The following is a 16,243-nucleotide window of genomic DNA, read 5'->3' as shown; positions in this document are numbered from 1 at the left end:
ATACAGCGGAGTGGCCGACGAGACGGGAGCCACATCGATGCCATGTCCGTCCGGGACAGGACGGGGCAGGGGTTACAGGCCGCTGTGCTCGGCACTATGCCCACGGCTGACACCCGTGCTGCACTGTGCTGCCTAACCCCTGCTCCAAGGACAGTGCGCGGTGTGAAAGTCAAGTCCGGGATCCCTGTAGCCTCAGGAATCGACGTACAAGACCAACTGCACCCTCCGAGCCTCGGCTATCTGCTTCTAGGGCTCCTATAGCCTCGGGACTCGTGTCCCGCCGAGCCCCCCACAATGGTTCAGCCTCTGCACCAACTAGGGCCTCGGCTCTCTACGTTGTCAGCACTCTGGGACCGACACGTCGTCCGTAGTACGCTCCATGCCCTGCGTCAAGCTACAGGAGCTCCCACGTCGTGCACAGGGCCGAGCTCCTGTAGCCTTGGAATTAAGCGCACCCGCGCCGTCGCATCTACCCAGCCTCGGCTCTCCGCGCCGGTCAAACATACAGTGACCAGCACGCCTCCAATAGAAGAAGGCGCGCATGCCACCACAGGAGCTCCCACGTCGCACAGGATCAGGCGTGACCGGCGCGTCGCTCCAGTGAACCGAGGACAAGACCGCTCCACCAACTATGCCGCCACAGTGACGAGCTGTAGGGCTCAAACATACTGCCTCTGCTCACAAAACGCCACGTAGCAAATACATGTACCGCCCCTGTGCCTCCCTTCGACTATAAAAGGGAGTGACCAGTGCCGCTTCTAAGGAGGGGGAACTCACACGTGCAAGCAACGCACAACGCTCTATAACACACACGCTCCCTCACTGTAAGAGATCAACATCTCAAGCAACCCACGCCACTCTACGCAGAAACCTGGGACTAGCTCCCTCTCTCGCTCAGCTTGTAAGCCCCTACTACAAGCACCTCGGTGTAAGGAATACAAGATCGCTCTTTCAGACTGGACGTAGGGCACCTATTGCCTGAACCAGTATAAACCTTGTGTCTCTTTGCATCACCATCCGGGATTAAGGGCGCGCAGTATACTTTCACTAGTCGGTTGATGACCTGCCGGACCCAAAACGCCGACACGTAGATTCAAGTTTAGGAATGAACAATATTTTGTCAATGGATTATGAAATTTTATCATGGTCGGCTGACCCTGATAAAAGCAGTTAGATTCACTCTTATATATCTAGCAAATGTTTCAAGATTTGCTTTTATGGTCTGAATAAAAAGAAATCAGCTATCAGGTTCTGGTGGGAGGAAATGTCTAAAAAAATTTGGCTGAAGCAAGTTCCCATGTTGGACAATAGGCGTAAACCACAATGACGTTAATTCTACAAGACAACGCTTTAGTATATCATAATTATACTAAGAGGTGCATATTGGAGTTAGTTCTTGCCTTCTGTTACAAAAGGAGGATCTCAAAATGTAAATGTGGTCCACTCATGACGTACTTGCTTACTGCCCTCCTAGGCAGATGGATCTAAACATGGGGTTAGTAGTATAATTTGAATTTCTACTGCCACATTTCCGACACTAGCCCCGTTCGCTTGTCTTAAAATCTGGTTTGTTCGGCTTCTTTTTTCAGCCGGAACAGTATTTTTCTCTCACAACAATTCAGTAGAAACAGTGTTTTGGCTTGTTTTTTCAGCCAAATTCAGCCAAGCGAACGGGGCTATTTTATAAATGTGGTGTGTTATGATTGTAGCTTTGTAATAATGAATGGCAATACGCAACTTAATTATCAAGGTATATACACCAAGATATTTTATTAATATCTACTTCCTCTCTTCTAAATTATAAATTGCTTTGACTTTTTAATACAATGCATAACAAAATGGATGTATAAAAAAATCAAAGTGACTTAGGGCCTGTTTGACACAACTCACGACAACTTCATGGGTTGTTGTGAGCTTCTTTTTTTTTGCCAAACACTCATTTCCAAAACAGCTTCAAGGATGAAGCTGTTTTTCTCGTCCTCTCACCAAGGCATGAGTGGGATGAAACTAGAAAAAAAAATAGCTTATCTCAGCTCTCTTCCTCATTTCTCTCTCTCATTCATGCACGAAGCTATCAGCGAAGCTGTTTATTCAAACAGTTTTTTCAAAACAGCTCAGTTTCACCTAGAATGTTGATCATAAAGTTGTTTAAAAAAAACATGAAGGTGAGCTATGCTAAATGGGGTCATATAATTTGGAATGGAGGAAGTATATTACCTAAATGTTTATCCATAGGAACACCAAATAAGCTCTCTGCCTCTCACTGTCGAGTTCACCACATTCGGGACGGGAGGAAGCTACGAAACGAGGTAAGTGGCCAAGTCCTCGTTAGTCGTAATGCTACTTGCTACCGGAGTAATAAAGCGAGAAAGTATAACCGCGTTATAATTACCGTGGACATGCATCTGCGCCGTCATGCGGGTGCAGAAGCTATCAATTGACTGGTTCATAAAAGCCGGCCATCAATCCTTAAAACAGCCCAGAAGCAGAGTATTTTTCGACGCTCCCAGAGACAGAATTGAAGACGAACGACGGACCGGGGTAGGATTGGACGGTCGGGCATTGGAACTTGGCCGTATTATTAGGGGTTGTTGGCTGGGTCGTAAACGATTAAATTTTTTCTCTCACACTAAACCAGCCAGCAATAATAATCCACGATCGTATACGATCATTTCAGCCCCAGCCAACCAGCCTGGTAATATTATATACTGGTGTCCATGTCGCCTTGACGCCGGGCACGACTGCTGTTCTGCTCCCTCCCCGCTCGGCGAGACAGCGAGCTGGGAGGGACGGACCCAGTCGCCCTTCAATTCCCTGCCGCGTCCTGCCCGTTTACTCCGTAGTGGCGTACCGGCAGTGAATGGGCGTTGTGTTTACCAGCAGGCACCAGCTCACCTCGACGGCGACACGCGCCCCCCGCGCTGGCGTACCAGTTACCTGCTGCTGACGCGACGTGGCCACGCGGGCCGTCAAGCCGAGACGAGCGCGCAGACGCAGGACCCGGCGCCCGCCGAGCGGGGCTTGTTGTGCTTGCCAGTTGCCAGGTGCGCTTGAGGCGAACCGGCGAATCGCTGCGGTCAATGTGGCGCCCGGGCTTCCGACGCGTCGTTCCTCCGGCCGCGGTTGCGTAGGCGCTGACGGCGAAAATTAGGGCGGGCGATTAACTGGCCAGTGGCCAGGGGCCGCGCGGTGCACCGCAGCGAGACCAAATCCACTGATGAAGAGGCAGACGATTCGTCCGTCCGGATTCACTGGATTGAAACAAGGGTGACTGGGTGTCTGGATGAGAAATGTGGGCGCTCTGGCGGAACGGAGACGTGGGAATCTCGCGGAGTTCACAGCAAGACGCTGTTCCTCGTGGGATATGAAGATCTGGACCGGACCGGACCGGCGGATGCGTGGCGTCGGGGGACGACGGCAAGGACGGGAGGCAGGCGGCCCGGTGCCGCCTGCGTCGCCGAGCTGACGGCGACCGCAACCAGGACACGGTCGCCTCACGGGCCGCGACTCAACCGACAACCGCAGCTACCGCTTGTCCGGGATCACTGCGTCTGTCAGCTACACTACACGCAGCTTGGCGTTACCGTGCTGTGCGATGGCACCACCGTCGCAAGGGGTTTTGCTATCCTCGAATACAGCTCGCTTTTTCCAGATTTGTAACTGCGACGCGTTCAGACTTACGAGCCCCATAGCGCAAAATAGAATCAAGTTCGATGCAAAACAGCGAGGTACCATTCGTTGTTCGATTGAAACTGCATGGGAATGGAGCCAAAGGCACATAGCGCAATCAAGCAGGAAATTCCCCTCCCTTCTCGTGTTATTTTCTCTGCTTTCACATCGAGGCAGAAGTTACTGTTATTTGATCATCTTGGATGGTCTTGGACTTTAAAGCTAAATAAATGGATTTGGATCTCAGGCCCTGTTCGCTTGTATAATCCGTACTTTTCAGCTTGTTTTTTTCAACCGAAGCAGTGTTTTTCTCTCACAGCAAATCAGACGGAACAGTGTTTCGACTTGTTTTTTCAGCGAAGCCAACGGGGCCTCAATCCATAACCACCTCCGTAATACATTCAGAAGTGAACAACTTGAAGTCCTTCTCATAGAGCAATCAAATCTGGGAGTATTCTTCTGGTTTTGGAGGGAGGATACCAATTCTAAGGCAGACTGCACGAGGACCACCGCTACTTGATCAACATCATCTGCATTCAGCAGTGCATTTCGCGGACGCTAGTAAAAAAAAAAAGTAAAGGAATAGCAGTCTTTATTCCAGCCTCATGAGTTGTGCTTGTGCACTCCAGGCCGCGTTTAGTTCGTGGTCGAATCGGCGTTTGCACAGTGAGATATGGCGCAAATACTGTAGCAAATACTGTAGCGATTTCGTTTGTACTTGTGGATTATTGTCTAAACATTGATTAATTAGGCTCAAAAGATTCGTCTCGCAAAGTTCAACCAAACTGTGCAATTAGTTTTTGATTTCATCTACATTTAGTACTCCATACATGTACCGCAAGTTTGATGTGACCGGGAAATCTTTTTTTTTATAGTGTCAAAGTTGGGAGTTTGGGGAACTAAACAAGGCCCCACCTCCACATGCGACCATGACAATTGACTACTGTAGCCAGCTTAGCTGAAGAATCAACTCTGAATAGTGCATTCTGCAGTGAGGGAGCGAGTTCAGCTGTCAAAAACGAAGACCAATGTCGTTGTCTGGTTTCAGAGTCAAAGGCTTGACGCATAAAATGACCAACTCTTTGGTCGCTGACGCAGTGGGCCAGTGACAGTCAGAACAGCTAATTGGCTTCGATGCATGGCGGCACTCTACTCTCTACGGTGTAGCGTTATTGAGGCAGACAAAGCTCTGTGTTGTCAATACTTATAGCAGGAAGCAATTTTTGGCAGCTGAAATGGGGAAACAATCCATCCGTTTTTAAATATATTACGATACCTAATTAGTTCAATTTAAAAACTTGAACCAATTAGCTTGTCCTAAGTGTCATACATTCAAAAATTAAGGCAGTAGCAGTATAACTGATTGTTAACAATATATTTGAAAACAGAGATAGGGGCTGTTTGGCTCCCGGCCAACGCCCGCCATGCCGCTGTGGCGGCCCTGCCTAAGGTGCGGCGAAGAAAACTGCCGCCTAAGCTGTCGCGAGAAGTTGAACTGTGAAAGCTGTGGCGGCCACAAGTTACTTACTAACCAAACGACACAAAGAATATCTGTGGCAGCCACAAGCTGTGGCGTGGCGGGCATTGGCTGGGAGCCAAACAGCCCGTAACAAGATAACTGGAAGTTAACAAAGTCTCACAGTATTTGTCAAAATAAAATCCGCTCACTGCCTTGAACGATACAGAGCCTTGTCTCCTTGATGACCTCAACAAGTCACTACACCTTAGTGCAGCCATCGGAGCCAAAGCTGCTCCGGGTGTCACTGCGTCAAGCCTTTCAGCCTGTTTGCTTGTTAGTTTTAGCCAGCCAAAACCAGTCAGCCAACAATATTTTTCTCTCATAACAAACCAGCACCAGCCAGCCCAAACCAGTCTAGAAACCAACCAAACCAGACAATCACATTAGTCTACGTTTTTGGTAGCTGAACTCGCCCGCTCACTGCACTACTCAGAGTTGACTAGTTTAGTCAGCTAAGCTGGCTGCAGTTGTCTGCACGGTCTCAATTGTATTGGCGCACTATAGAACCAGTGCACTGGTCGTGTTTAAATCCAGGGATTAAAGTTTAGGATGTCACGTGAAAGTGTTCGGATGGTAATAATAAAACAAATTACAGAAATCTTCAGTAATTCGCGAGACGAAATTATTAAGCCTAATTAATCCGTCATTAGCACATGTTTACTGCCATGTTGTCAAATCATGGACTAATTAGGCTTAAAAGATTTGTCTCGTAAATTAGTTGCAATATGTGCAATTAGTTATTATTTTAGTCTATATTTAATACTTCATGTATGTATTAAACATCCAATATGATAGGAAGTAACAAGCCAGTGAACCACATGCAGCCATCACCTAGGGAATCATAACACATGTGGAGGTGAAACTCAAACGAGGCGAGTGAAACCAAAAACTTCCAGCCATCATTTTCCTGCCCTTGTTTGTATCCAAATAATTCTGTTCATCGACTGTAACCAGCCTGGAAATCTTACATATGCTGAAATTCAGTGCTGCCAGTCCTTTTTTGAAAGGAGCAGGGTTTGGGTGGCATCCAGTCAGCTGTTCCAGCTCTATCATGGCTGCACTGCAGCCTACGGACAGCACAGATATGGTGCAACAAAGAGACTTACAAAAACAAGAGCAAGAATTGGATGGCTGACCAACCCTGTTCGCTTCTCTTATAATTCGTCTTTTTCAGCTTATTTTTTTAGCTGGAATAGTGTTTTTCTCTCACAACAAATCAGCTGGAACAGTGTTTCGGCTTAGTTTTTTTCAACGAAGCGAACGTGGAAGGAGACATGTTTGTCTGCCCACCATCACAGGTATCTAAGTGGCACTACCACTATCCATGGAAGCATGATACTGCTTACCTGCAGTTAGTTCTATCTAGACTGTGAAATCAAGTATTGCAGCTCTTGCACAAAAGTTTCATCCTTTTATGAATTGCAGGGCCCAGCGCTTAATTCAGTGTCTTTCACAAAACTTTCATCCTCTTTTCTCTTTCACAACAGACGTCTGCATTAACGCCACAAATACAGTCTATTGAGAAGATGAAGAACACTAAACTTTTCACTAGAATCATAGTGCTGAAATGAGCACCACAAACTTGCCGTTTTTCTTGCATTGATTTGCTATTGAATAAGAACTAAACCTCTTAGTATAGAATGTTCAAATACATCATTGGTGTAACGGGCTGGACCTGACCTGACTACAGTATCAAGTCTTTTGGGCTTTAGCAAGGGTAGGTTTTCTATCTAAAAAACCAAAGCAGGCGAGGCAGGTTGAAACATACAAAGATCTTGTTAAGTGGGAGAATCTCTGTTTCAAAGGCGTCGCCTAGGTGTCCAGGCAGACCAGATCGCCTTGGAGGTCTAGTTACGCCTAGTCACTTTTGAAACCATGGGGAGAATCAATCCATGATTTGCATTATTGCATAGAGAAGAGCTAAGACAGAAGGATATAACACCTGAAACATGTAACCCTCACATATAATTCAACCCTTTTCTATGAACATATACTTCACCCGTTCCTGGTTCCTCCAGCATAGCTGGGAAGTGGTAACAAGCATCGCTACTATTTCTTTTGGTTCAATCTAGTGATAAATCATGGAGTTCGGTAAGGTTTAGTTTCTCTTATGACCATTTCAGTACCTACCCAATGATTTTTTTTCAAAACATATTCAGAATCTCAGAAATAGATCTCAAATGTGCAATAAGAGATATTCCCCTGTACTCCTACTCTGCAACAGTTTGGTTGAATACCTGATTTGATTCGGCAAATACTTTACGACTAAGAGTCTAAGATGCAAAGCAAAACTTGACATTGATTTAATCATACTCCAACCTAGAATCTCACACAGAGTTCCATTTAGCTTGTTCTTTCCTCAAAATTTAAAGGGAAGGGAAAACTGGGTTTATCGGTGACTAAAGAAGTGTCAAGGTCAACCAGTGTAGCCAAGTAGGCAAGCACACAAGCCACGGACGAACTGAGGGAGAGATATCCCTCTGATTTCGTCCTAAAGAAGAGTACCTCCGCTTTGAATCTGCTGCTCATTACAGGGTTTCATTTCCCCTGAAGTTCATCACTTTCATCCCGCTACTGTTGCACCGCGAGAACAAACTTCTTGACTTTTGAATTTATTGTTCAATACAGATACAAAGGCCTAAATTATATTAATTGATGGATACCTTCCTTTTGGTTCATTTTTATTCATTGGATTGGAAAGATCGCATTTAAGAAAATAAAGCTACCAAGCATGGATATGTGTACAAAGTAGTAATATCTATCCTGAAAAGTTGAAATGGCTAAATTAAAAATGACTAATAGGATACTATCCAGATAATCCCACCGTTATGTCACACAGGAACAAGCTATTCATCTACAAATTGATCTCCACATCCTATGGTCAAAGCTTCACTAGAATTCACGGAAGAATCAGGATTTAGAGGGGTCAAAGCTTCACTAGAAGCTTCACTTGAACCAATCTGCTCCACTCCTCTATCACGCCAATGTACACAAACTGACACCTCTAGTAAATGTAGAACTAAAAAATGAACACCTTATTCTTTATTGCAGTAAATTACTCCTAACAAACACAGAATCACTCATGTGACATAGTTCATCTTAGTTCTCATACCACACCAAATGAAGAGTTTACAAGTACTAGACCAGACATGTTTTACAGGCGCCACTAAAATTAACACCCAATCATCAATAGTGTACATGTCAACCAGATGTCCAGACATAAATTTTCAATCACTTCAATCTACCTGAGGGCTACTGGCCAGTGCAAACGGCACGGGTCAGTCGAGGAATCCAGTCTTCCGCCAGACAGCATTGCGTACCTGGCGGAGATCCCGCCCTTTCAGCGTGCGCCCGGCTCCCTCCAGCACTGAGAACGTCGTCATCGGCGACTCCCGAGCCCGCGCGCGCGCTACCATCTCGTGTGGCGGTAGCATCTCGTCGTCTTCATCCTCCGCTTCCCCCATCACCATCACCACGGGCGGCTTCCGCAGCTGCGCCACAGGGACGTTGACCGGCAATGATTGCGGCATATACGGCGCCGGCGCCGGGCGGGGAACGGCGGGGATCATGCGGGGAGGGGCCGCAGCCGGGGAAGCGGGGGACGAGGACGTCGACGAAGAGGATTGAGGCGGCGACCGGCGGCGCTCGGGGAGGGCGTCCAGGATGCCCTCCGGCGGGCGGCGTAGGCGTGGAAGAGGGCTAGGGTTTGCAGGGCGGACGGAAGACAGGATGAATGGGCGGCGCACCGGCTGCGGCGGCTCGGGCGAGCCAGATCCTGCGGAGAAGAGGTCGTCCTCGTCAAGCTCGAAGGCCGTAGAGGCAGACTGTTCGCCGGAGGCTGCGGAGCGGACGAAGGAGCTGAGGAAGCGCTCGGAGCTGAGGAAGCTCCTGTGGCGCGCGCGATCCATGGTTGAGCTGCGGAGCGTGTGCCGTCGCGTGTGCCAGTGGGGGAGATGTCACGTCACTGGTGAGAAGTGGCGAGACGGCGATGCGTACGCAGGTGATCAGCGAGAATTTAACGGGAGGCGTGCCGATGCAGACTTGGGGTCCACGAGTCTGTGGCGGAGCCAGCCATTTGGAGAAAATGAGCGGCGAGGCAAGAGATCTTGCCAGGGTGTTGAGATTCGTGCACCGTTTCGACGGATCCGATTCTGGACCGACCACTCTTGGGCCCAGTCCAGCTCGGGCTCGGGCCGAGCGGGGACTCATCAAGCCCCGCGTAATCCCGCAACTAACAAACCATCTACAACAAAAATACCCACGGAAAATACAATCGAGGAAAAAAAAAATCCTTTCCCTTTCCTTGTGAAGTCGTCCTCTTCTTCCCGTCGCTTCGCCGTGCCGCACCAGGGAGAGGAGGCTTCGCCGCGAAGCTCGCCATGATCTCGCCGGTAACCACTATACCCGCTCCTCCGCCTCATCTCTTCTGCCTCGCTTCTGACCATTGGTTTGGTCGGCTGGAAATTGGCGCTGAATCTGTCTATGGGGCTCTCGCAGGAGAGGAGCTCGTCACAGAGCCCGCGGTCGCCGGCGGGGGCGCCGTTCCTGTCGATATCCGTCACGGATCCCGTCAAGATGGGCACCGGCGTGCAGGCCTACATCTCCTACCGCGTCATCACCAGGGTAAAAATCTTGTTTGGTCTCGGCTACCAAACCAGTCGTGAGTTGCTCCTGGTTTAGTGATTGATTTTTGTAACATGGTGCTCATCGAGCATATGCTTTGCTTGTTCCCGTGCGGGCTTGCCTAATTTTAGTTTTTGCACAGTGTGTGTGGAGATATAAAAGCTGGATCAGTGGAACTCTAATTTTGGATTATGACCTCCTAATACAGATCTGGAACTAATATCGGATGTAATCCAGTAGTAATTGGAGCTCACTGGTTTGCAAAACTCATGTGTCGTTCTAGGTTTGAGTAGAGCATTAATCAGTAGAGCTATCAGCAAAGTACTTGCTGGGGAAAGAAAACAGTGGGAAATCAAATTGTGTTTCTGAAACATTGAAGTCGAGGAGCAATGAAGAACAAACTATGTGGCACTAGAGCTATGAAGGAAGGTGGTGTTATGACTTGACAGGTGGTTGTGTGTTGGAGTTTGTGAAAAATGTATATTTAAGTTTCAATAAGAGACCAAAACAGTATCAATTAGATGAAAGATGCTATCTAAGCAACTTAACAATGGGAATGGCATGATAATCTTATGTCTAATAGCCAGTGACTGTGCACTTTTCTTGTACCGACATATGTGCCTTGTTCACCTTCAACACTAGTTGATTTGCCAATCTAGTAACATTTGTTTCTGCAGACTAACCTCCCTGAATTTGAGGGACCAGAGAAAATTGTTATTCGACGCTATAGTGATTTTGAATGGTTGCATGATCGGCTTGCTGAGAGGTACAAAGGCGTTTTTATACCTCCCCTTCCGGAGAAGAATGCTGTTGGTGAGATCCTAAACTATGATTTTTGTATCAACTTTTTTCATTTAATCTCTTGAGGACAGGGAATCTCTGGATTGCTGTTGTAGCGATAATGCATCTGTTTTGCTTGCTGATCTATTTCTATTCATTTCCTTCAGAGAAATTCCGGTTTAGCAAGGAGTTCATTGAATTGCGTCGTCAAGCTCTGGATTTATTCGTTAACAGGATAGCTTCACACCCTGAACTCAAGCAAAGTGACGTTTTGAGGACATTTTTGCAGGCAGATGAAGAGGTAAAATGTTTCGATGCAGATCAGCAGACTGCTGCGCCTTTTCTTGTGCGTTTATTTGGATTCTTATTGAGATTTGACTCAAAACTTTGTTGGATAGGTTCATCACGAAATTGGTATCGGTATTTAATTAGTTTATTAGTTTGTTTTCATAAACTCATGGTCCTTGAAATCTGAGTATTGATTTATTTTGAGAAATGTGAATTGAAGTCTTTTGGCATTTTCTTTCGATGAAATTCTCTTGGCATGATATGCATAGGTGTCCTTAGGATAGCTGCCAATAGCCACATAACTCTTATGTCTAGTGATCATTTGGCCTGATTTCTTGCTGAAATTTCCATTGGATTCTTATTGAGAATTGACTCAAAACTTTGTTGGATAGGTTCATCACGAAATTGGTATCGGTATTTAATTAGTTTATTAGTTTGTTTTCATAAACTCATGGTCCTTGAAATTTGAGTATTGATTTATTTTGAGAAATGTGAATTGAAATCTTTTGGCATTTTCTTTCGATGAAATTCTCTTGGCATGATATGCATAGGTGTCCTTTGGATAGCTGCCAATAGCCACATAACTCTTATGTCTAGTGATCATTTGACCTGATTTCTTGCTGAAATTTCCATCACAACATAAATAAATAAGTCAGATATGTCCGCTGTGAAGGTTTGATAGTTTGAGTATGTTATATGAATTCAACTGCTGGCTTTGCAATAGTCATTTGCAACCTTCTACTCCCTCCATTCCAAATTATAAGTCGCTTTGACTTTTTTTATACATCCATTTTGCTATGTATCTAGACATATATTATATCTAGGTACGTAGCAAAATGGACGTACCAAAAAAGTCAAAGCGACTTATAATTTGGAACGGAGGGAGTACCTCACAGCTTTGGGTGATGGTTGTCTTATAACTTTCTATATCCATGACTCCATGCCTTGCACATCTCATTCTTTTGACTAAATAATTCATTGATGGTTACTTGGTTTTGATGGCATTCCTTCTGCTCATGTTTCTTTTTCCTATGCTTTTGAAGCAGATAATGGATAGGGCAAGATCTTATGAGATTGGTATTTTTAAGAAACCAACAGATTTCTTACAGATATTTAAGGTACCGTCTCTCGTATCTCCAGTGAGACATCCTTGCTCCTTTGTGAACACTGTTCTTAGTTCTTACAGGATTATAACCAACATTATGCAGTATAGCTCCCCTCTGTCCCTGTCACTATTGATATCGCATTTGCATGTTAACAATCGTGGCATCATTTTTTAGGATGTACAGTCAAAAGTCAGTGATGTTGTTCTGGGAAAAGAAAAGCCTGTGGAGGAATCTACTCCTGAATATGAGAAGCTTAAAAATTACATATTTGAGCTAGAAAATCATTTAGCAGAGGCCCAAAAACAAGCATACCGTCTTGTGAAAAGACACAGAGGTATTCAGTTGGTCCTTTGAAAAGGCCCTTCATTACTACTTTGAGTTTCTTCATGTTTAACATACCTTGCAACTTTACAATTTCTTTTTCATGGTGAGATTGTTTTGACTAATTTCAGCAAACAAATAATGTTTGTTCTAAATTTGGTTTTCCAAAAATAAAGAGATAAATGATCTGGCTTAAACATCATTAGGAACTCAAACTCAAAGACAATTAATAAGACCCTCAATTTTTTTTTCCTGGTTGTTTAACTGGATAGCAAGATGAGTTACGCAGTCCTAATTTTGATTCATTAGAACTTGGGCAATCTTTGGCGGACTTCGGAAAGGCGATTAAGCTCTTGGGCGCTTGTGAAGGAGATTTGATGGAAAAGGTGTTTTCTGAAGTTGGTTCGAAGTCAGAGATGTTGTCAATAAAGCTGCAAAGAGAGGTAATCATGATATACTCTTACATAGTACTGCTTGGTACTGGATATCTTACGGAACAGTTTATATCGATGTTTCTGTGACCTGATCATGTTGGCACACTTCTACTGTAGGCAGACAACCTTCTCTTTAACTTTGAAGAACCCTTGAAAGATTATGTGCGTGCTGTACAATCTATAAAAGTGAGCATTTCCCTCTCTCGCCATCTCTATGGTATCGCATTATTTGTTGTGATGTCAGAAATTTTAACTAAATTGGGTTTCATTACAGGCCACTATGCTGGATCGAGCCAATGCTTTCAGGCAGCACTTTGATTTGGATCAGGAGAGGAAGTATAAAGAGCTTAATCTGTACGTTTTGCAAAGTCCATTTTTTTTCCTGCCCAGTCAAGAATAATGTTAAGTAATCAGGAAAATTGGAATCCCTGTGTGTTTACAATACCAAATTCAGGGTCCTCAACCAACTAGGACTCTCTAATTTATTCGTAGTGCTGATCTCATGGTTGTTACATACTGCAACTTAAGAACTTTCTAATGCTGTTCTCACTGCAGTGAAAAATTGAAGTTCATGAACCCTGAGAAGTATGCCGAAGCAGAGTCTGAGTTTAGAGAGGCAAGTTGCTGTAACTTCTCATTGAGGAATTCTTGATGTAGTCTTGTCGATGAGGTTTACAGAAGTTTTTGCTAACTGATGTCTTGTTGTTCTTACAGTTGAAAGCAGACAGTGAGGAGGCTACTAAGAAGTTTGAGCACATAGTTAGACTAATGAATGAAGAGCTCGCTCGTTTCCAGGAGCAAAAGACAGCTGATATTGGACTCGCATTCCATGAATTTGCCAAAGGTCAGGCTAAGCTAGCTAAAGACATTGCCGATGCATGGCGCAGCGTCCTCCCAAAGCTTGAAGCTTGTTCCACATCATAAATGTGATTTGTGTTTCCTCATGATGTTTGGGAATTGGGATAGGGGTTGGCAGCTGGTGAGTTTTAGGCTGTTTTTTTCCCAGCCTGTTTTGACACTGATCCTGTATACTTGAACTGCTGTTTGGAAATGCTCCAGCTGTTAGATTCAGTTGACATCATTTCTTGCTGTTTGAGCTTGTAACCGTCTTCTTTCTTAGATCAATTGACATAACTACTGGAATCTCGTAATAATGATATAATCAATAATGAAGAAATGCTGTACCATGGTGCAATTTCCTGTAGCTTTCTTAGCTTGATTTGTTTTATTCCTGAAGTGCTCATGAGAGAACTAGAATAGCAGGATTTATAGGGCTCTTAGTAGTTACAGAGATGCAGCCCTTAATCGTGTGCCATTTACACGGTCAAACTTGAGCAATCTGAATACACTTTTGGAGAGCCTCAAGGAGGCTTCTCATGATCCTGGGCTCCCCAGGTGGCTGCTTGTCCTTCATAGGACCGTTCCTGATCGCTTGGAATACCAGCCCGGAGCCGTCCGGCGCCGGAGAAACCAGGCAGTCGATGTAGACCAGCGTCTGCGTCGCGCCGTCGTCGACCGCGATGAACCCTAGCCTGATGCCGCCCTCAACCTTGTCCACCTGGCTGCACACGAATTTTTCCTTCCGGTGAAGAGATCCGGATCAACAAGTCATACCAGTAGCTCGCTATTTTTTTTTCCTACCTTGAGAGGCACCGGAAGTGGCAGGTTGGCGCCTTGGCAGAGGCTGTTCCCCCACGGCCAGCGTCAAACAGCATCAGTCTCTCTAGAAGGCACCGAAAAAGATTGCACGGAGCTCGTACTCTTTCAGGCACACGACATGAACAAGGCTAACCTGGAAGAGCAAGGACTCGAACCGAGCGATGTCGATGTTGCCCGGCAGCTTCACTGTGCCGAGGCTGACCCCGTCGTCATCGTCGCTGGCTGGGACAATGCCACCCTTCCCTGAAGCAGCGCGCGGCGGCTTGACGGCCAGTCTGGCCCTCAAGCCGGGGAGCTTCTCACGCTTCTTCCAGCAAGCAGCGGTGAACTTGCCGGCGCACGCATGCCTCTGCTGCGCTGTTGACGAGCAAGAAGAGCTAGCGAGTCAGCAACATCTGCCGCCTTGCAAAGCTGCAGCTGCGCATACACGCTCTCTTCGGGTGAGCGCTGTGTATTCGTTCGTGAGGGCAAGAATGGATAAGCTGATGGGCCTCACGTCTCACGGGTTGTGTGGTTCGCTCGACCTGGCGGTTGATTGAGGACTGGAGGTAATTAGAGAGTCTTTATTAGTGAATAGATAAAATTAAGAGCGCCAAACAATATAGAATGACAGTTTGGCCGAGTGGTCTAAGACGGTCTCCAACAGCGCATGCAAAAGGCGACCCATTTGCGTCCAAGAAATCAAAGCACCCATTTTACGTGCGAGTACCAGGCGAGTCGGAAGAAAAAAAAACACCGTCTCTCTGTTGCCCAGTGTGCCGATGTCCGTGTTCTTCCTCCCGTCCTCCCCGGCCTCTTGCGGCGCCCCACGCCTCCTGGCCTCGTTGACGGCCCCTGAGACGGTGGCAGCGACGATGCGCCGCGTCCGCACCGCGCCGCCGCTTCCCTGCCGCAGCGTCGTCGCGCCGCCGCGTCCGCCCCGCGCCGCGGCCAATGAGACAAATCGATGCCTCGCCCGGCCCATCCTCGGCACCGGCCTGTTGGGTTCCGTCGTCGGGATCTGGACGGAGCATGCCGGAGTACGCGAGCAGCACGGTGAGCGCCGCCTGATGAAGCTGGACGCTGAGAAGTGCACGCCGTACCTCCTGGACGGCACGAGCAGCCGGCTATTCGCCTCGTTGTCCGGCCTGGGTGGCCGCGGGCGTGGCCGGCCTAGGGGCTTGCGGGCCGGGCCAAGGCTCTCTCCTCTCTCTCTATCTCCTGGTGCTCGCGCACGACGAATCCCCCACGCCCGCACGACACGCGCGCGTGCCCGTGACGCGGCGGAGGGGATATGGCGGCTGCTAGGGTTTGGGGCGACACCCAAACTGCTCGTGCAGGAGCGAGGGAGTTGGGCCGACTCTAGACTGCGGCGGCCGGGCATGGAGGAGGGGAAGAAGCGTCGCCGACCATGGAGGAGTGAGCTCGCTCCAGCGGCGGCCCTCCCTGGGCAGGGAGAAGGCGATATTTGGGTCTGTCACCCTTTCAACGGGTATTGTTTTGGGTTATTTGGATTGCTATCATCGTAATTTTTAAAGTTTCGAGAACTGTCATTACTATTCACCTATTCTAAATCTTACCATTATAATTCTTCATCTCTTTAAAATATGCCACGGTATACACTTGGAAAGGATTTAGGCCCACTTGCAGACATACACTGAATCATCGTATTTTTGTATGGACAAAACTGCCCCTCCACCTTCCTTTCTCTATAAATCACTGACGTGTGGACCCCACTAGTCATCTCCTTTCTCCTTTCCCGTCTCCTCCAGAACAGCTTCTTCCCCACCCATGCCGCCCTTGGCCATGCCTTGCGCGCACGCCGCTGCTAGCTGGCTCAGCCCCCGTGCGCCGCCGCTGGACAT

The 16,243-nt window shown here is 47.1% G+C and overlaps 1 protein-coding gene and 2 pseudogenes across 1 annotated transcript; 1 reads left to right on the top strand and 2 right to left on the bottom strand.

Moving 5' to 3' along the window:
- Positions 1-8,466: 8,466 nt before the first annotated feature.
- LOC136461191 (protein S40-7-like) lies at positions 8,467-8,757 on the bottom strand. Its single transcript, XM_066460594.1, has one exon. It carries the CDS (start codon positions 8,755-8,757, stop codon positions 8,467-8,469), a length of 291 nt encoding a protein of 96 aa, XP_066316691.1.
- LOC136456896 (sorting nexin 1-like) lies at positions 8,756-13,874 on the top strand (annotated as a pseudogene).
- A 146-nt stretch (positions 13,875-14,020) lies between these two features.
- Positions 14,021-15,859, bottom strand: LOC136456897 (uncharacterized; annotated as a pseudogene).
- Between the last annotated feature and the right edge of the window lie 384 nt (positions 15,860-16,243).

The sequence above is a fragment of the Miscanthus floridulus genome, chromosome 6 (assembly GCF_019320115.1).
Source record: "Miscanthus floridulus cultivar M001 chromosome 6, ASM1932011v1, whole genome shotgun sequence".
NCBI lineage: Eukaryota > Viridiplantae > Streptophyta > Magnoliopsida > Poales > Poaceae > Miscanthus > Miscanthus floridulus.
This window is presented reverse-complemented; position numbering and strand designations above follow the sequence as displayed.